The 20775-nt window shown below is 38.5% G+C and overlaps 2 protein-coding genes and 1 pseudogene across 2 annotated transcripts in view; all 3 read left to right on the top strand.

Annotated features, from left to right (window-relative positions):
- The window catches only part of LOC145656918 (uncharacterized), a 234143-nt gene that overhangs the window by 113018 nt on the left and 100350 nt on the right, over positions 1-20775 (top strand). The gene's annotated exons all lie outside the window — the stretch shown is intronic.
- LOC145651154 (uncharacterized) overlaps positions 1-20775 on the top strand; it is a 139265-nt pseudogene that overhangs the window by 23135 nt on the left and 95355 nt on the right.
- LOC113569285 (uncharacterized) lies at positions 6373-8743 on the top strand. Its single transcript, XM_081709932.1, has 6 exons — positions 6373-6420; positions 6594-6950; positions 7100-7138; positions 7327-7440; positions 7725-7759; positions 7975-8743. Exons 1-6 carry the CDS (start codon positions 6378-6380, stop codon positions 8083-8085), a joined length of 699 nt encoding a protein of 232 aa, XP_081566058.1. The 5' UTR covers positions 6373-6377; the 3' UTR covers positions 8086-8743.

Raw genomic sequence — 20775 nt, 5'->3', positions numbered from 1 at the left:
TTTAAAAAGCTACTAAACTTACTTTCCACCAATACTGTAATTTTCAAAACATGTAACTTAGCAATTTTACTAATACTCATTCATAATTTCTATTCTTACCTGTGGACTGGTACGTGTATAAACCAGGTTAGTGGTTAATGTGACATCTGGCAACATTCTAATCTTGTGGCTGAATGAAGAATACAACAGAAGTTTTCACATCTCAAGCTTCAGTGTACATCTCGCACCTATGAAAATAAATTCAAGTGTGTGAATGACTGTATTCAGTTTAAAGGTTGCACAGATGTTTCATGTTTTAGCTGATGTAAAGACTGAAAACGGAGACCAATTACGTCAGGTCTTTTTCATCCTTATTAGGATCTTATAAATGATCATATATATCAGTCAAAGACAAGTGTACAGTTTTTGGAAAAAAATCAAAAGCATTTTCTAATACCTTAGTTGCTTATGTATAGAAATGTTTCATAATAATCTGCATGAGTGTTTTATATCATGTATAATGTAAATTTGCCTTTATCTAACAACTACAGTAATTCAGTGTTCCCGTATAATGTGCTGAAGAGTTTAGAAAAGTGCAAGTATAACCATGATCCACAAGCACTTAATGATAATTCTATGTGGTCTTAGTAGCTGAGTAACATGGTTTACTTTCCTTTAAAGAACGGAATGCTTTCTTATGTCTCCTGCTTTTTCTAATACTACAGGTTAGTTCACTGTAAACCCTCAGTTCAAGTGAGTGGATAGTATGTCTAGGAATATAAGGAATACTCACTGGTAGCATGAAGCAGAATGAATTATCGAGTTCATTAAAAAAACAAAAAAACAAAATAAAACGGAATTGTCGAACGGCAGAATATTTCATTATATAGTCTAACTTGCTGTGAAGAGTTTTCTCGCAGTATAAATTGTTTGGTAAGGGTCTGTGCAGATTTTGGAGTGACTGGGTGGGCTGTGTTCCGCCAGGGAGAGTTCGCGGATGCAACAGTCGCATAAGTAGTTCGTTTTCACGCGAAATCTAATGTTTCCCTCCATGTTAATGGTAGGTTCCATGTTTGTCATCACAGATAGACGGACAGAAGAGAATTATTCTGTGAAACGAAAATAAAACGGGTATTACATAATAGTAGGCTAATGGTTATGTACCTAACGTTGCATAGTTATACATTTGAGAATATTAGTATATCGATGTCGTACATGTAAATTTAAACACAGGAAATGCGTGTGGAAATATAGTTTTCCTAGGACATGATAGGAGTTAATAAAGCAGTGAATGTATTATGTAAATGCCACTAATGTGTCTGCTGAAATATGTTGAAGTTATAAGTTGTTTTGAATGAAAAGAGCATAAAGGAAGGAGAAAAAAATACATCAGTGAGATGTTTAATAAAGACAAAGAACAGCCTGCTCTGAGGAAACCCATTTATGTCTCTTGTCTGTTTATCCTAATTCTACAGCTACAGGTCCATAATAGACTTGGTGACAAGGTATTAGCCCTTTTGCCTATGTTGGGATCTTCCTTAAGTACACACTTTGCAGGTCCCTATGTGATAGAAAAGATTGTCCCCTACCAGTTATGTTTTGGCTACCCCGATTGTAGACGAAAGATATGTGTCATATCAATTTGCTAAAACCCTATGTGGATCAAGGTGGTTTCCTTGTCATCATCAATCCCTCGTACCCTGGCTATGGTTACGATTGCTGCTGAGTATTCCCCTGAGCAAGACGGGTTACACCTGGCTCGCAACTGTCTACTGTGTGCACGTCTACCCAACTCAAAAGCCATACGATATCTCCCAGAGAAGCTGTCAGACTTGTCACCTCAGCTAGGGATGACTTCCCTGCTCTGATTGAGAAATACACATCACTATTTTCTGAAACTCCTTCGTGTACTCCTGTTGTTCAGCATGATATAGATGTAGGCTCACACCCTCCGATTAAACAACATCCCTATCGAGTAAACCCCCGTAAATGTGCTTTGTTGGAACAGAAAACAACATCTGCTTGATAATGGTTTAGCCATCCATAGTAACCCCCTATCCTCTGGTTCCGAAATCTGATGGAACCTTTCACTTTTGCACAGATTATCGTAAAGTAAATGATATTACAGTGCAGGATTCATTCCCCTTGCCTCGTATGGAGGACTGTGTTGATAGAATAGGATCTGCTAATTTCGTGCGTAAGCTTGACCTCCTAAAGGGTTATCGGCAGGTGCCACTTACTCCTCGTGCCTCAGACATTTCAGCTTTTGCCACCTCTGATAAATTCCTGCAGTACATGGTTATGTCTTTTGGTCTCAAAAATGCACCTTCAACCTTTCAGCCACTTATGAATATTGTGTTAGGTGATGTCCCGAATTGTGAAGCCTACCTGGATGATGTAGTTGTTTATACTCGTACATGGGAACAACACCTGCCAACATTAGAAATGATTTTTGGAAAGTTGCAGGATGCTTCGCTTGTTTTGAATCTAAACAAATGTGATTTTGGTAAGGGCAAGATAGCATACTTGGGCAAACTAGTTGGCCATGGGATGCTTTGTCCTTTGGATGCCAAAGTCCAGGCCATTCTGTCCTTTCCTGTCCCAGGCAATAAACAGAGTCTCAGACGTTTTCTGGGTATGGCTGGTTTTTACAGATGTTTCTGTAGACATTTTTTCTTTAATTGTGATCCCCTTAACAAACTTACTCCGTGAGAAAGTTCCCTTTGAATGGTCTCCCATGTGCCAGGATGCTTTTGATGCTATTAAAGCATTGTTATGCCATGCACCTGTTCTGGCTCTGCCTGACTTCTCATGGAGGTTGATGCTAGTGGTGTAGGCACTGGTGCTGTCCTCATACAGCAGGATACCCAAGGCTTAGAACACCCTGTTTGTTATTTCTCAAATAAATGTGTAAAACATCAATTAGCATACAGCACCATAGAAAAAGAGGCACTTGCTCTTTTGTTAGCGCTGCAGCATTTTGAAGTTTATATTGGAGGCCAGTTATGGTATATACTGACCATAATCCCTTAAACTTTCTTAGCCGTATGGCAAACACCAACCAGCATCTTATGCGCTGGTCTCTCATTGTTGAGGGGTTCAACTTGAATATCCTACACAAAAAGGCAAGTGAGAATGTTTTGGCAGATGCCCTGTCCCGGGCTTAGAGTTAATTGATAGTTGATGGTATTGATAACCTAGACCTCCTGGGGAGAAGTCCACGCTTAAGGTGGGTGGGTGGGTGGGGGGGGGGGTTATGTCTGCCTGTATGTCGGTATTCTGTGTTCCAGGTTTTGCCTCTGCCTCTCCGGTATCCCCCATCCTGATCCAGGTTTTCCGGTGAGCAGAGGACAGTATAAATTGAAAACGAAGAGACAAAGGGCTTGGCTTAGGGCTCATTGGAAACGAGTTTGGTGTTGTTGGTTTGGACTTGTTAATATATTTTGAGCTTGTGTTTGCTAGACTTTAAGTGTATGACTTTGGATTTGCCCCTTGATTTACGATTTGTTTTGTCCCTTGTTGGATTGCTGGATAATATGTTTCTTGTATGTATATTGTCCTGTATATAGTTACACACTGATGGTAGGGAGTGGCTGCCATTTTGTTTGGGTTTATCTTTGTTTCTAACAGTGTAGTCAGTGTAGTCATTGTAAGTTTCTTTTTGTTAGCTTAGTCAGTCATCGTTTTGTTTCTAGTGTGGTTTTGTTTGTTGTGTTGGCCTTGGTCACTCCTGACAGGATTGCACCAGTTTCTTGTAAATACACTACATCTTTGCTGTCAACTTTTGTCTGGTTAGTCATTCCATTACTAATTTCTACTGTTGTAATACTCAAAACCCTATGTTACGACTCCCAGCCAAGACAGGGTCATAACATAGATTTTGAGTATTGTTTTTTCCTGGTTTCTTTCATTCACGTTTTCATCGTGCGTTCCCATATGGTGATGACCACAATCAAAAATACAACTTCAGATGACCACTTCAAAAATACATCTGGTGAAAGAGGAGAAAACAAGTGCAGGCAGTGCACAGGGGTTCTCACCCTCCCACAAGAGGGGGGATAATGGTTCAAGAAGCCTCCTGAAGGACTTTCTTTCTGCTTGCCACAGATAAGAGCATCTGCCAAATGCTGAAAATGTAAACTTTAAAAATACAGGAATACAGTAGTTTACAGGTGTGGGCACAACACTTTATCTACTGACAAGACAACACTTTAAGTAAGAAATCTGCTCAATTCTGAAGAAGTTTCAAGGTGGCATCTCTTTACCACTAGGGGGCAGACATATGTCACCTATCAGAAATGTTTTCATTCTCCAGAGACATCAATGAGACATATTTTGTTCTACAGACACAAAACTACAAAGACCTAAAACTGTTGAGCATCTTAATTAATATTTACAAGCACTTCACTTAGGTTGTAACATTTTTACTTTACATTTTTTATTTTTACCTTAAAAAAAAAACAAATTTAATGCTAGAAACATAAATGAAGATTAACTTTTAAGCATAAGTAATCTCATGAGTAGGATGTTTAACGCTTTACAGATAGAAGATACACATCCTGCATGTATAAACACTCATATCTGATAATCAGGCACTGTAGGACTTGTCTCATCCATATATGTCACAGAGTTGTTCACTGTCCATTGACATTTGTTTCCCTCTTTATTTACCACAATGTTAGACATTTTATGGTTGCATTTTCTATTTATGTTTTAAATAACCAATAAGTCCAATTTAATATTTAAACACAATGTCAGCATGTTCTGTGCTTACTGGGGTGGTGTAGTGCTTTACTGTCAAAACTACTGTGAAGCAGAGCACAATAAGAGAGTTAAAATGATGTGTGATGTGGTGAATGGCAGGTTCTGGACTGTAGTGCAAGGTTATGGATTAATTTGCACTTCTTATGGACCACAATCCTAAATATTACATTTATATAAACTTATCAGAATGCAAGTTTAGCATTGAATAGAGAACTTTTAACTTCAGTCTTTCAGGCATCTCTTGTCCACTGTGTGCTGGAAACAGTTTTGTAGGCATGTATGCATGTCTGTGCACTGACAGTTTGCACAGAGGTATTTAACCACATCAAAGGTTTTGTACTGCTCACTTATGAGCTATTTTCTCTGCTCATACTGCGCACCAGGGTCTGGGTGTTTTCCATCCTCAGTGTGGACTCTCAGTTTTTCTGTCCACGCATTGCTGAACACCATTCTTACAAGATACTCATTTACTCCCCCTTTCCAACCACCTGTTTATTGTTGACTGAACAGAGTAATGCACCAATAGAAAATAGAGTGTGGAAGGTGACTACCCAGGTTCCCCCGGTGCTGTTACTTGGGGCTGAGACACTGAAGCTGGTTCCAGAAAATTCCAGGAATGACAATGCTGACCTCAGTCCAGAAGAGAGCAATCCTAGGAAGGGTAAAAATACTTCACACTCTCCAATTCCCAGGCACCTGGACCAGATACGATCCATACTGGCTAAAAACCTGTACAAACAAATGAGTGTTTAGCTATGGGCTCAGTGGCTAGCTAATACAAGTGTAAAGAGGGATAAAACATGTCAGTGGAAAAGACAGGCCTGAGCACAAAGGCACTAATCATGGCAACACAAGACCAAGCACACAATACCAAGTCAATGGAAGATGGGGTGTATCTGGACATGACAATCCGGCATCTAGGAGCAGTATGCAAGATGATGGTGGGAGCAGCATACACTCAAAGACACAACAAAGATGATGGTGGGAACAGCATATACTCAGTGACACAACCAAGTGGTAGGGATAACATTTTAAAAAAAGATTACATGTGGAGGAGCCATGGAGAATAGTAGAAAATACCAAAAACTAACTTTCACATTCAAACAATGAATATAGTGACAGTAGATAACTACCAGAAAACAACAGAGATAGTAAGTATGACAATCCAAAATGGTAGTTATATTATGAATGAAGGAAGATGGGAAGATGGAGGAATACTGGGTACTTGAGGCCCTAAGCTCATTTTTCCAACTTAGCAATATGGTGACATTCCTATGTCCATATGGCTTTTTAGAGTAAATCCCCCTGTTAGTAAAGTTTAGTAAGAGAAGCTCTATTTGTGTTTATCTGTTCTACAAGTTATCTGTTAATGCGTGTGCAGTGACATGGAAGGCCTGTACCTTCATGATACAAGATTACTCGAGTTTATTTACAGAAACAAGCAATACGGCATGCATTTTGATTTTCCTTGTTTCCTCTTTATTATTTATTTATGTGTTGTGAATTACATATTTTATATTGGCTCTAAAATGATGACAGTTCACTAAGTTTCATGTATTGCATAAGCCACACCTACAACTATATAAAGTGCAGTTTGATTTGAAAGTCACATTTCCTTTTCATGTCATTGCAGGATGGTTTGTATATCGGTTCTGATTTCCCTGTTCCATGGCATTGGTAAGTCATATAATCTCATTTACATTAAATGGAGAGAATAAACTTTACTGTTTTGAAGAAGACATAAAGATTAAGATGGGTTTTAACAGGTGTCCAGGGTTAAAGCTGAAAGTTTTTAATACTGTCCTTCTCTTACAATTTGTGTTCATTTTGTGGTATTTTCTGGATTGCAGGTTTGCTCCCAGTGGCTCTGGGCTCTCCAGATACTTTAATATTGGTGGCAGAACCTGGTGATGATGTCACTCTTTGGTACCAGCATGAACAGACAACACCATTTTACATATCTTGGTTCAAACACACAGACAGTTCTGTGCCAGTTTACATTTCATACCAATATTACAAAATACTTTCTCCACCCAGCCTCTGCTATTTTGTCAATCAAAGTAAAATAATTGTGATGACTGTAAACTCCCAGAACATCTCTCTGACAATAAAAGCAGTTAATCACACTGATTCAGGATTGTATTATTGCGGCATACAGTGGGATAGTCAGATTTCCTTCAGCAATGCAACATATTTACAAGTCAGAGGTAACATTCTGTGCAAAAACATTGCATTACATTAATTATTGACAAATATTTATATCTTATGCTTAACAATGGTTAAGCACCATATATATTAGTAAAATTTTGGTTAATGTTAAACACATGTAAATTGTTTTTGTTGTTCTTTTTTGAAGAGCGAAATGAAACACCTTCCAAGGGCAGTTCAGAAGAAGGTTTGTTATCTCATGTTCTTCTCCTTATCAGTTTTTGCTTTGCTTTATATATTGCATTTTGCTGTTTATATTCTGCTGTTTAAAATATCACTATTATGAACGTAAAGAACTCTGAAGAAGTAGAAGAATTGCACTGCAAAGTCACATGTACAGATTTAAAAATAAATCTTTTTTGATGCCTTCTTCAGCTCTTTGCTATCTTCTTCATGTCTTCTTCATGCTGATGGTGGTGTTTGCTGGTGTGATTCTGGTTCTCATCAGTGTTCTAGTCATACTGAAGAAGAAAAAACAACACAGTGATGGTACTGCTAATACTGCTGTTTAAAGCTAATTTATTAACATTTTAGGTAATTTTAGGAAAAATACACCTTAGAATAAAAGTACAAGAGTTACCATTACATAAAATATATAGAAAGTATTCTATTAAATCAAGGCAAATCAAGTATTAAAATCAAGTATTCTATATATTGCAGTAATATACTTACTATCTAGCAATATACTAGATTATATTGCAATTTAAAAAGAGTCTGAGATGTATGTTTACTCCTTAATGCACATCTGATTTGTTTTTAATTGATTCCTACAGAAACTGACTGTAAAGTTGAACAAATGAGGAACGAGGTAATTATGAAAAAAACATGATAAATGCTTGAACCACATATAATTTAACTATAGAATATATTTAAAATCTGTGTATACGATAAATTATTATCAATCAATTGAATATCTTTGTATACCTTTTTTTTTTTTTGCAAAAAAAGAGAAAAAAGAGGGTTTGGTGTCCATTTTGTAAGCAAAAAGATGCTCCAGTATAGTTTTGTTTTGTACCATTGCAGGAAGAGAAATCTAACTACACTGCTCTAAAGTTTTCGGATAAGAAAATCAAGAAAGCAGGAAGACACACTGAAGTGAATCCTCAGGTTGTGTATTCTTCAGTTAGACACTAGCAGTGACAGAACAAAGTGCTTGTTATCACCACCATGTATTTTATATATGCACTTTCTAGTTTTGACATACACAAACAGTGGACAGTAGGTCTGTAAGCACTGTCAGAAATTGTGACTGAGCAGTTAAGGTGATGTATCGCAATCTGGATTAACCCAGCGTAATCAGGGAGTTTGATGTGACCTTTGCAAGAATAGAAAGTAATTTACTGTTATTCAAGGTGGTTCCCCACACATAGTCTAGAATAGAATATATATTTTGCATGTATTGTGGGCCAGCATTTGTTCAATCTGTAAACAAATAAAACCATTTAGCAGAAGGGTATTCAGACTATCCCTTTTAAGACTTAATGTTCAGTTAGTCTTGACTGATTACAGAAAATTCTAACAATAATATTAATGTTTCTTAAATAGTTTGGGTACCACAGTATAACATCATACTGTGGCACCTTAATGACCTCAGTGTAATCATACCAAAAGATCATTTTATTGCTACTGTTAAACATTCAGCACCTTAAAATCCAGCTATGTGAATTTCCTTTTTTTACCATTTGACTCATTTTATATTATTGACGTGTTCAAATGCAGCTTGAATTGTTGTGACTTGCTGTTTGAGAGATGAAGCAAGTGTTCTTTTTTATTAAAGTGCATTGTCTTCAGACTGGTCTTTTGGTTCATTCTGCTTTTTAATAAATCATATGAAACAGCTTTATATTATGTGAACACACCATGCATTACCCTGCTTATATCTACTGACTTATCACACTTGATGAAGCATTAAATTCTGTGTCCATATTTAAAGAACGCTGTGAAACCAAGATACAGTAAATCAATTTCTATTCACAATGTAAATAATCTGGAATTTTATAATAAATCTGAGAATATTTAACAATGTTAGTCACCTTTGTTAAAATAATAATTTCATTTAAACCGAAAGTATTTAATGTTCTAAGCATGTTGTCCTGACATTAAAATAATTAACTTTTAATTTAACCATAATAAAGATGGAGGAGGAGCCAAAAACGTTTTGTTCTAAAATAATAGAAAGAATAAATAGGCAGAATAAATACAGACTTAATTGAACAGACAAATGAAAGCTTCATCCTTCCCCAACAAGAGACAAAAGAAGAAAGTTTAGAGATAATCTAGAGTGTCAATTTAAGATTTTACTAATATATCTTTATATTTCAGATTTGATATAAAAGATTTGATATAAAATTATAGCTCAAACAAAGAGTGTTGCCTACATGCATGGACGTGGCTTCAGTACATCATGGTCTTTGTGGTCTCCACCAAGACCTTCAGCCATTTTTACATTTTATAATTTGTCACCTTTGTTAAAATCATCTAGTTATTTAAGATGAAAGTAATTAATATTACTTAAAAGATGAAATAAATAATCTAATCAGTTTTAAATATGTTGTGCTGACTTTTGAAAAATTAGCTCTTTTAAACAAATTGTATTGCTCATTGTAGCTGGTGGAGTAGGCAGGAGTGATTGTTCCAAAACTATAAAGTCCCATGTGTTTGAGGCAGAATAAATACATACTTAATCAAACAGACAAATGAAAATGCTTTGTCTGAAGAAAGGTTAGAGATAAGGTTAGAGATAACCAGAGATATTGTGTCTAGGGTGTTTCAGGTGATTATTTTACTCATATATCATAAACATATTTCAGCCTATGTTACTTTTCACATAGAATCATACTTAAAACAAAGACTACTGCCCACATGTGTGTGTGTGTGTGTGTGTGTGTGTGTGTGTGTGTGTGTGTGTGTGTGTGTGTGTGTGTGTGTGTGCCAGTATGTTATGGTCTTTGTGGTCTTCACCAACAAGACTGTGACCCATTTTTACACATGCCCTGATGCATGATAAACACCCAAACAACAATTTAACTACACTCGTAGCTTCTCATATTCACATAAATAAACTTTACAGGTTTACTGTTTAATGCAGATTTACTGATAAAGCTTTTTTTCAGATACTGCCATACATGTTGTTGTATATGATATCCAGCAATTTCTTTGTTCGAAACATTAATTAATTACATGAGATTTTGGTATTCATGTAAATAAGAACTTGATGGAAATTGTTAATCAGTGTTACATATCCAGGAAGGACATTTGCTATCAGTCACTGTAAGGAACAAGTAGGTCTAGAGTCACTGTTTGGTTTAGTTCCATTATGAACATTATGACAATTTCTTCAGATAAAATTGAAACAATAAATGTATGAAATGTACTTAAATGAAAATGAAAGAATGGATGTATAAGTAAAGCTTAATAACAGTTATTTTCTGTTACATCTAGACAACATGTGGCATGTGTCTAACTAACTCTCATTCACACTTCTATTGTTAGCCCTGCATTGATCTGTGTATAAACCACGTTGGTGGTTAATATTTATCTGTGACCTCTGGCAACATTTTTTTTTAGCTTGTGGCTGAACTAAGAACAGAATGGAAGCTCTCACATCTCTGTGGTTAAAATACACCAAAGCTCATTTTGCACAACTGAAAAAAAGACAAAAATAAGTGTGTAAATGACACAGTGTGACCTCTGGCAACATTTTGTCAGCATGCAGCTGAAGAACAAAATGGAAGCTTTCATATCTCTGTGGTCAACAATCTTCAGCATGCATCTCACACTACTGAAAAAATGTCATATACAAGTACATAAATAACACAGTGTATAGATCTAAAAGATTTGACAGGAATTTCAGTTTTTAGCAGATGTAAAGGCAGAAAACAGAGACCAAATATGTCAGGCCTTTTATAAGGTTTTGTAACTGAGAATATATATTAGACAAAGACAAGTGTATAATTTCTGAAAGAAAAATTTAATACCATAGCTGCTTAAATATAGAGACATTTCATAATAATCTCTATGACTGTATTTCATACAAAATTCCAGAGCATGTACAAAGTGAAGCTGCCTTCATCTAACATCTAACTACAGTAATTCAGCTGTGCCTGTATGAGGTACTGAAGGGTATAAGAAAGTGCAGGTATAACCATGATCCACAAGCACTTAATAAGAGATCGACGCATTCTAGTCCTGAAACACTCAGACCAGGAGTGGAATAGTACATCATTTTGCAGGGACAACATCTAGAATTCATATGTGAAGACCTAAAATTATTTTAACTGTCCCTGAACATCTTCAGTAAACTGGGGGAATATGGAAACAGGAGCACCATGCAAAGATAATATAACCCTGAACAACTTACATAGCAAACAACAAACCAGGACAACAATGATCAGGTAACAATGCTCAGAATTGCTGGCAGTGACGTGATTGCAGGTCTTCACAACAGACTGTACTGTTATGCGGTATCAGTAAAAGTTGGTAAGTTTCTTCTTTAGGCCTTCCCAGAAATTATTTCCTTGCTGCACCTTTGTAACATCCAGGTGAAAACTCCTTTGGTTCATTAAAGTTTTTAGTTTTGGATTTCTGTAAAATTTGTTTTGAGTCTATTGAGACTGAAGAGCTGTAGAGACATCTCCTGATGTCTGTGGGATCTCCTGGAAATATTTCCTGCTGCAGGATTTACTTGTTTGTGGTGACAGACCAGTTTAGTAACAAACAATCATTACATATGAAAAACCTTTTATAGGTTTTTATATTCAACCTTAAAATCTCAAATTTACTGATGAAATGTAAACTCTTAAACTCTTATCAGAAAACCACATTCTTTATATGAACTGTGTGCTACTGTTTTTTTTCTCTTGCTCATGAATCTAAAAGATTTGAGGGTTTTAGACGCAGCAGTGTGGCACGCCATCTAGTGTCGACCCTGTGCTACAACATCTGATTCAGCACCTCAGCTATTTATGCAGTCCATCATGAGCAGAATAAGGTGTGTTAGAAAGCACTGGGTAGACAAGGGGCACTCCAGGCTCTGCCCCCCAGGTTTAACCCTATCAATGCTGCAGTTGACCAGCATGCAGTCTGATGGTTTATGACTACTAACCTGTAGTGCTTCACTGCTTAATAGATCTGTTAATGGCACTTAGGATGAAAACAATTAAGAAAGTCTTCAACGTGTATAAAACCATTTCTTTCTTTGTTATTGAATCACTGTTTCCTGCACTGGTCCTTCAGTGGAGGATGGGAGGTGCAGTGTGGTGATTAACACACCTTCTCATTCAAAAAACCCTGTTTTTCTTTTTCCTCAGTTTAGACAGAGCACTCTCAACCATTTCACTGTGAGTTATACTGTGTATGACTATGTATGTGACAAATAAACCAAACTTGAAACTTGAAACTTGAGGTCTCCTGTAGATCTTCACCACCTTGTGTTCTTTCATAGCTGCAGGTGGTCAGCCTATAGAACAAAGAATACCATCTGAACAAAACATTAACCAGGAAAGAAGAAAAGCATTTCTGTTCCAGCATTCTGGTGAAAGGCAGTGCTAGTGTTTCAGGTGGAGAAACCTCTAAAACACCTTTCTCATTAGACACCCTCTTTACTTCCAGAACAACCTGTTTACTGTTCATAAACGTTAATTTGAGATCTGTAAAACAAGCCTGCAGAGTGTCTGCTAGTAAATTGTGTCATGATATTATCTGTAGAAACGTGTTTTAGGTAAAGTGTGAATGCTTCCTTTTTGCGACACTAAGGCAATGTTCACATTTTAAGGTTGAAGAGGCACACATATGGTTTATTACCTAAATGTGACATGCCTTTTTTCAGGGCTTATGAGGTCTAGAAAAATCTAGAGCAACAAAAATACATTGCTTGCCCAGCTGATGAAAGACTTCTGCACATGGCCTGCTTCTCTGGAAAACCTCACCACAATTTGGAATATCTCTACATATCTTATTACAGTACACTGCAGTTACTCACCAGAAATCTTCTTCACATATGTATGTCTCAGTGCATCGCTGGCCACCAGCAGTATACTGTTAGTAGCCGGGAGGTCTGCAGATCCAGGGAGGTGTGTACCATGCGCCGTGCGGTATCACAGAGGTACATATAGCCGATCCGGAGGACGCTGAGGGTGAGGGTTCGCCATGGCAACGTCACAATCGAGCTCCTATGAAGAAAAAGGGTGAGAGGGTGCTGTGCTCCCTTGAGTTGGTGCATCCATTCCTCCAGGCCCATCTTCATGGCTAGCAGCTCCCAGTTGCCATGGTTGCACTGCGTGGGGGAGAAGGCGTCCACCAGCATCAGTTTAGGCTTCTCCCTTCTGTCCGCTGGGACAATACGGCCCCCGCCCCCACATCCCTACGGTGAAGGGCTCAGTGGGCTCGGGCTGCAGCAGGGATTCCCAGCTTCCTGGCAAAGCTCCAGTCCACGCAATTTCTCACCACTCTTGACAAGCACGGTAAGCACAGTAGCTGAGCAATGCACAGCAGTGTGTGTGTGTGTGTACCCGTGGGCCTTAAATAAGAAGAGAAGGGAAAGAGGAAAACAAAGCTCAAGTGCGAGTAGTAAATATTGGCCAGTGATTGGCCAGGTGTGTGTGTGTGTGTGTGTGTGTGTGTGTGTGTGTGTGTGTGTGTGTGTGTGTGTGTGTGTGTGAGAGAGACAGTGGTTGTGTCCATTGAGAAGGGTGCCTGATGCACCGTGACAGAAAACACCCTTTTTAAACACTAAAAGCAAGTGGTTAGACAGGCAACATCAGTAAATTTCAAGAAGCATTTGAAGATAGACATTCACCAACTTTGATTTCCTGATTACAATTTTTGTATTTATTTCCTATACAGCCTATACGTTATATAACATCAAAATGCTTATTGTGATGTCCTGGTATTTTGGGCTGATGCTTATAAGAAGGTTCTATGTGTATATGAAACATTTGTAAGGATGCTTACACTTAGGTATTTTAACTTAATGTATTGGTAAATACTTATAACTTAATGCATAGGGATGTATAGTTACTACGACGTCTGGGTACACATGCGTAGAGAACTAAACTTTGATTTTGATTTTGCTACCATGCAAACAGTGATATATGATCAGTGACTGCTGTAAGAGTAGGCAGACTGGATTCTCTGTGTTCTATCACATACCTCATCACTGATTGCAGCTCTACATGTGACTTACTTGTCATCACAGCGAGACATCACTACGCCTGATCATCAGTATTAGTTACTAGTGAAGTTTCAATTTACATCTTACATTTGCAAAATAAACAAACACAATATTTTGCATTAAACATGAATGTTCAAGCATTCATCCCATAATTTCTCAATGAAAAGCCCTTTCAAAGAAATGGAGTATGATTGTTGAACATCTTTTAAAATCAAAGTATAGTTATAACAACAACCTCTATTCCAAATGTAAAGCGATGTTCTTCTTCAGAAACACTCTTAAAGTAAACTCAGGGTTGATCATCATTCATGTCTGGGTGAAGTGCAGAAATGAAAAGGCTGTTATACACTACAATTTGTGGAGTAATTATTCTATAATGTAAACACCATTAACTGTAAATATTCAGTTATTATTAGTGACAAACTGCAAAGAATTATCTCCCAAACATTTTTCACAGTACAGTTCAGTATTCTTTAAAATAAAGTCATTTATGTACTGTAATCAGGAATGATCAGTGTGGAAGACACTTCAAACACACACACACACACACACACACACACACACACACACACACACACACACGCACACAGACACACACACACACACACACACACACACACACACTCACACACACACATAGGAAGAAAAACTATTTACATCTTTATTTACTTTTGAGCATTTCACTATTGAAGTAGAAGAAATATAAAAGTTCCTGTACAAGCCATTCCATTTCTGTGAAGGTCTGATCTGGTGTTAAAGGACACAATACAAAAAGGGATTTAATCACTTAAATTCATTTTCTCTCATCATTACTGCCTGTTTGTCTGTGTGGCTTTAGCTTCTACAGTGGAATCAGGTTCACTGTGGTGACTTAGTACACTTTTAGATTAATCTCCATTTAAACCTCATTAAACCAAACTTGAGATGCTGAAATCACAACTTTATAAAAATGAAATTACAGGTTATGAATCTAAGGATTTATGATGTTAATTGTTAATATTAAAAAATTCATGATCCTTGCATAAAATTACTACTCCGTGTGTGTGCGTGCGTGCATGCGTGTGTGTGTGTGTAGGTGTATCCATTTTTATGGGCACTTCCTGGTTTGAATATTTTCCAACCACACATCTGACCCCCTTGTTTGGTCAAAACCACATGGACAGTGTTTTACCACCTCTGTTCAGGTCCCACTCCATCCACCCCGAGGAGTAATAAAAGGAAGAAGCTAGAGAGAGGAAGGCAGTGATGTTTGTTTGAGATGTTTGATATAGTGTATGGCCTTTTACTTCCCATGATGACTTTGCTCTCTAACAGTTAGTTTTGCCGTTGCGTATTTGTATATATTCCACTTTGTTCCTTTTGTTGTGTATTACTGGTAAATAGGGAGTGACTGCCATTTTGTTTTGTGTAGGTTTGATCTGTGTTTTCCACTTTGGGAGTAAGTGTAGTTGTGTGTGTATTTTCTATAGTCTGTGTAGGTTTAGTGAGTGTCTTTTGTTTCTAGTGTGGATTTGTTTGTTATTTTGGCCTGGGTCACTCCTGACATTATAGTCCAGACCCACACTGTCTCTTCTATATACTGATGTGTATTTTTGTGAGATTTGGATATCTGAATGAAGTTTTTACAGACAAAGGTAAACAATTTGTGGAACAATCTTTTGAGTCATTCCTGGAACTGCATGGGATCAAGTACATGCTTCACCTTACTATCCAAAGAGTAATGGTAAAATAGAGAGATTTCACAGATATCTCAAGAAGGCCTTCAGAGCAGCTGAATGTGAAGGAAAGCAGTAGAGAGAGGAACTACTGAAGATCCTCATGGCATATCACTCTACACCACTTTGAGCATCAGGCGAGATGCCGGCTTACCTTATCTTTGGAGGTGATAGTTGTATAAAAGTACCAAACGTGCAGGAGGAGAACAGACCACCAGACATGAGGGAGAACAGCATATTAAGACATCGAGTCATCACAGAAAGTACAAAGAAAAAGAAACAGTATGTAAACAAAAGAACATGCATAACTGTGCAAAAGAACAGGTTTTAAAACTGGACACATTATATATGTTGCAAACATGGTCAGTGGAAAGTTGGAACCTATCTACAAGGACAGACATTATCTAGCGCTTAGACCAACCTCAGAGACCTCTTTTGAAGTTGTGAACACAGAAGATGGAACACTGGCTGTTCGTAATGTTAAACACCTTAGACACACTCCACTAACAACAGAATTGCAGGTACCAAAATATGATGCTGTAGAGGAGTCACTACCAGAAGCAATTCATAAGTCTGGAATGTTCTTTGATGAAGATGATTCGGCACCCTCTCCAACATCTGAACAGACTCAGGTTATAACCAGAAGTGGTAGAGTGATAAAGAAACCAGTTTGTTTCATAGACATGTCACTGAAATAATAAGTACTTATGGAGTAAGGACTAATGAAGTAGATGCTATGTTGTTTCAGTTTAGTTAATAATTGGGGATATAGATGCAAAGACAGAAGATGGGTTCCCAGATTAAAGTTTATGTGGAGAATGATTTTTATGTGATTAAAATTACCCAGCTCATGTTTATGAGTTGTATTGCTAAACAAGGAAGGGACGTCGTATAGTTATGTTATAGCGAGACAGGAATGAGAGCGGTATTAGGAGAGAATAAATCAAGAATAAATCAAGTAAATGAAACTGGATGAACCGTAAATTAATCTGGATGATCTAACACAACATGCACTTTATGTGGAAAAACAAATTTGTGTCACTTTTAAGTGCATTATTGATGTTACTCTTAAGCTTTTGTGATTATTATTTGTCTTGTTTTTCACTGTAGGCTTTAAATATTTAAAAGTAAAAACTGCATTTCTTCTGAGAACCTCAAGGATCTTTTCACATAGGAAGAAGTTTATGATTATATTTGCTAGATTATGTAAACCACTAATACAGGCTTGGAATTCAAGACATGAAAAAATAATCTCAATTTAAATTACAATCAGAATATTTTGCAGAAAGATCACAATTAAATAATTTCCCCAAATTGTGCAGCACTACTCCACAAACGCATCTGCCAAAGTACCCACCTTCTTTCCATTTAAATATACTACAGCCTCCTGAAGGTCACAGTTCTTAAAGTTCTCTGTAATATCAGCTCCTTCAAAAGAAAATTGCTGGCTGTACACCATTTCTCAACGTTTTCTCCCTAGCGAACTCTGTAAATGTCTGTTTTAGTTTTTATTTCTAAGCGTCTTTAGTTCTGCTTGTATGCTTCTAGCACAAACTCATAAGCAAGGAGAACCATGGCCTTCACAACATCATATTTTCTAAAGTAAGAGATGAACACGCTTCTTGGGCTTTCCCCGACTATTTGTGTGTGTGTAAAACAATGACCAAAGATCCTTGCACACTTTAATGTGATACGCTCAAAAACGGAAGTAGGCTATGCTTCATCGTCGTTCTACCTGAATGCAGGCACAAGTGCAATCTGCCACATAGCATCAAAACTGCTACTCGTGGGAGCGGGTTGAGATCGAGGATGACCAGCGAGAGCGTGGCACAGGCACCGGGACACCTTCCTGTGCTAGGCTAGCAGGCGTCGGCGAGGTGAGCTTCTCCCCTACACGCAACAACTCCACAGCATGTCCCTGTCTCTTAATATACAGCTCCAGTTCTTTCATTATAACCGCCAGCATGGGATTGGCCACATGGGACTGAGCCACTATGGGATCCATGCGCAACACAACTGCAGAGTCCTCGGCATGAGCAGAGGCGGGCTCATCGAACACCCCCTGAGGACTGCCGGCGAATTTCGCAAGTCGTGATTGAATACCCCTGATCCATACAACACGGAAGCTAACGGGCAATGAAACGGAACCCATGTGCACACAACAACACTGAACGTTCATGGAACAGTACAGTTGTGGTAGAGCTTGGCTAATGTGCCCACTTCGTCACTCAAGTTTCAAGTTCAAGTCATACATAGTCATACACAGTATAACTAGCAGTGAAATGGTTGAGAGTGCTCTGTCCAAACTGAGGAAAAAGAAAAACAGGGGTGCATAGAGAAATATATATTCTATCTATATACAAAAACATGTTAATGTATGCACAATATGTATATTATGTTTATATACACAATGGACAATGTATATATGGATATGTATATATGTATGTACACAATGTACAGAATGTACAGTTCCATCTTGTAATTGACATATTTACAGTTATATGTTACATGGTGGTAATTGAACATATTTACAGTTATGTTACATGGTGGTGGTAGTCCCCACAGTTTATCAGTTTCCCTGATTCAGGGCCCGAATGGCCTGTGGCAAGAAGCTACACTTCAGTCTCTCTGTCTTGGTCTTCAGGAAGCGAAAGTGCTTCCCTGACCTCAACAGAGAGAAGAGCCTATTGTTGGGATGGGTGGAGTCCTTCACAATCCTCCTGGCCTTGGTCTGGCACCGCTTGTAGTAGATGGTCTGCAGGTCAGGAAGTTCCGAGTGAGTGATGCGCTCTGCTGAACGCACTACCCTTTGGAGTGCTTGTCTGTCCTGCTTGGTGCTATTTCCAAACCAGACTGTGATGTTCCCCGTGAGGATGCTCTCGATAGTGCAGGTGTAGAAGTTCCGCAGTACCTTGGAGGGCAGTCTGAAGTCCCTTAGGCGTCTGAGGTGGTAAAGACGCTGACGAGCCTTCTTTGCCAGGGAGCTGGTATGGCGGGACCAGGACAGGTCCTGCGAGATGTGAACACCAAGGTACCTGAAACTATCTACTCTCTCCACCGTGGTTCCACTGATCGTCACAGGTTGGTAGTGCCGCTCCTGCTTCTTGCTGCAATCCACGATCAGCTCCTTTGTCTTACTGACGTTTAGGAGGAGATTATTTTCCTGGCACCAGTTTTCCAGGTGTTTAATCTCCTCCAGGTAGGCCCTCTCGTCGTTGTCCGAGATCAGACCCACGACAACGGTGTCATCAGCAAACTTGACAATGGTGTTAGAGCTGGAAGTGGCTGTGCAGTCGTAGGTGTACAGTGAGTAGAGCAGGGGGCTTAGGACACAACCCTGAGGAGCTCCAGTGCTGAGGGTGAGGGTGGATGAGGCGCAGTTGCCCACCCGTACTGATTGTGGTCTGTCTGTTAGGAAGTTGGAGATCCAGTCGCACAGGGATGTATGCAGTCCTAGATCTCCCAACTTAGTAGTGAGTAGGGAGGGAATGATAGTGTTAAATGCTGAACTGTAGTCGACAAATAGCATTTTAACATAATTTCCCCTCCCTTCGTCCAGGTGAGTCAGTGTAGTGTGGAGCAGATGTGCAATCGCATCGTCAGTGGAGCGGTTGTGGCGGTATGCAAACTGCAGTGGGTCCGTGGAGGCTGGCAGTGAAGATGTGATGAAGTCTCTAACTAGCTTTTCAAAGTACTTCATCACGACTGATGTGAGGGCGACAGGGCGGTAGTCATTGAGGTCGGAGGGTCGAGGTTTCTTCGGGACGGGGACGATGGTGGACCGCTTGAAGCTGGACGGGACAATACCGAGCGTCAGGGAGAGATTGAAGATGTCGGTGAATACCGGGGCTAGCTGATCTGCGCAGGCTTTGAGGACCCTCCCGCAGATACCGTCTGGTCCCATCGCCTTCCTGGTATTCACCCTTTTAAACACTCTCCTCACGTCACTCTCCGTGATGATGAGAGGGCGCTGTTCTATGGTGGGCCCCGCGCATGTGCCATTGGCTGCGCCAATATCACATATAAGAAGAATCACATATAAGAAGGTGTTGGCGGTGGGCTCAGAGATAACAGTACCATACAGTACCATAACAGTACCATAACAGTATCACTTCTTCCTGTATCACTTCTTCCTGTATCACTTCTTCCAGTATCACTTCTTCCTGCAATACAACCTTAAGTAGCAGCTCCCTGCCTGTGTGTATCCTTTCTTTCATTGTTTTCTCCTTTTTCTACTTTTTACTTTGTGTATATTTTGGATTTATGGATATGGATCACATTGTGAGTGAAAATGGAAGGTTTTTCTCCTCTACTTGTGACCAGAAAGGCACTGAATTATTTTTAATTGTTTTGGTGAACTTTGTTTTTATATTTACAGAAGCAGCAACATATAATCCAAAACATAAGGAATGACAAAAATCATATAAATCAGATCAAAATTAATATCAAGATTAAAATAATCCAGTTCCTGTAGTTATTCATATTATTAAATAATACAATTATTTTCATATTTCACAGTATTAATTGATTCCTCTCATTTGTTTGACTAATATTTCTTATTATATTTATACAGGAGCAGGATCCTAACTCAGTGAACTACGCTGCTCTACATTCTGAACAGAAAACCCAGATGGTAGCAGGACATGGGGAAGCTGTGAATACACATGTTATATTTTCTTCAGTAAACTAGCAAAGTAACAGAACAATGTTATACAAAATTCATACATAATTCCTTCATTGTTTGGACGAGCTTTACATACTTTATTATTGTAGATGATTAGAGTCATAGGCAGTAACACAGTAGTTCATGACTCCACCTTTGACCTCAGTCAGATATTTAATAGTCATACAGCATTAGCTCACCTACTGATCTACTGACTTATCACACAGTGTCATCAATTACAAAAACATTAGAGGCTGTTTTGAAGATCTGTATAC

The sequence above is a fragment of the Electrophorus electricus genome, chromosome 1 (assembly GCF_041902795.1).
Source record: "Electrophorus electricus isolate QZ-2024a chromosome 1, ASM4190279v1, whole genome shotgun sequence".
NCBI classification, from domain to species: domain Eukaryota; kingdom Metazoa; phylum Chordata; class Actinopteri; order Gymnotiformes; family Gymnotidae; genus Electrophorus; species Electrophorus electricus.
This window is presented reverse-complemented; position numbering and strand designations above follow the sequence as displayed.

Coding starts and splice junctions, on each gene's coding strand:
- LOC113569285 (XM_081709932.1), top strand. CDS start 6,378: ATGGTTTGTATATCGGTTCTGATTTCCCTGTTCCATGGCATTG. Junction 6,421..6,593: donor TTCCCTGTTCCATGGCATTG/GTAAGTCATATA, acceptor TCTGGATTGCAG/GTTTGCTCCCAGTGGCTCTG. Junction 6,951..7,099: donor AACATATTTACAAGTCAGAG/GTAACATTCTGT, acceptor TCTTTTTTGAAG/AGCGAAATGAAACACCTTCC.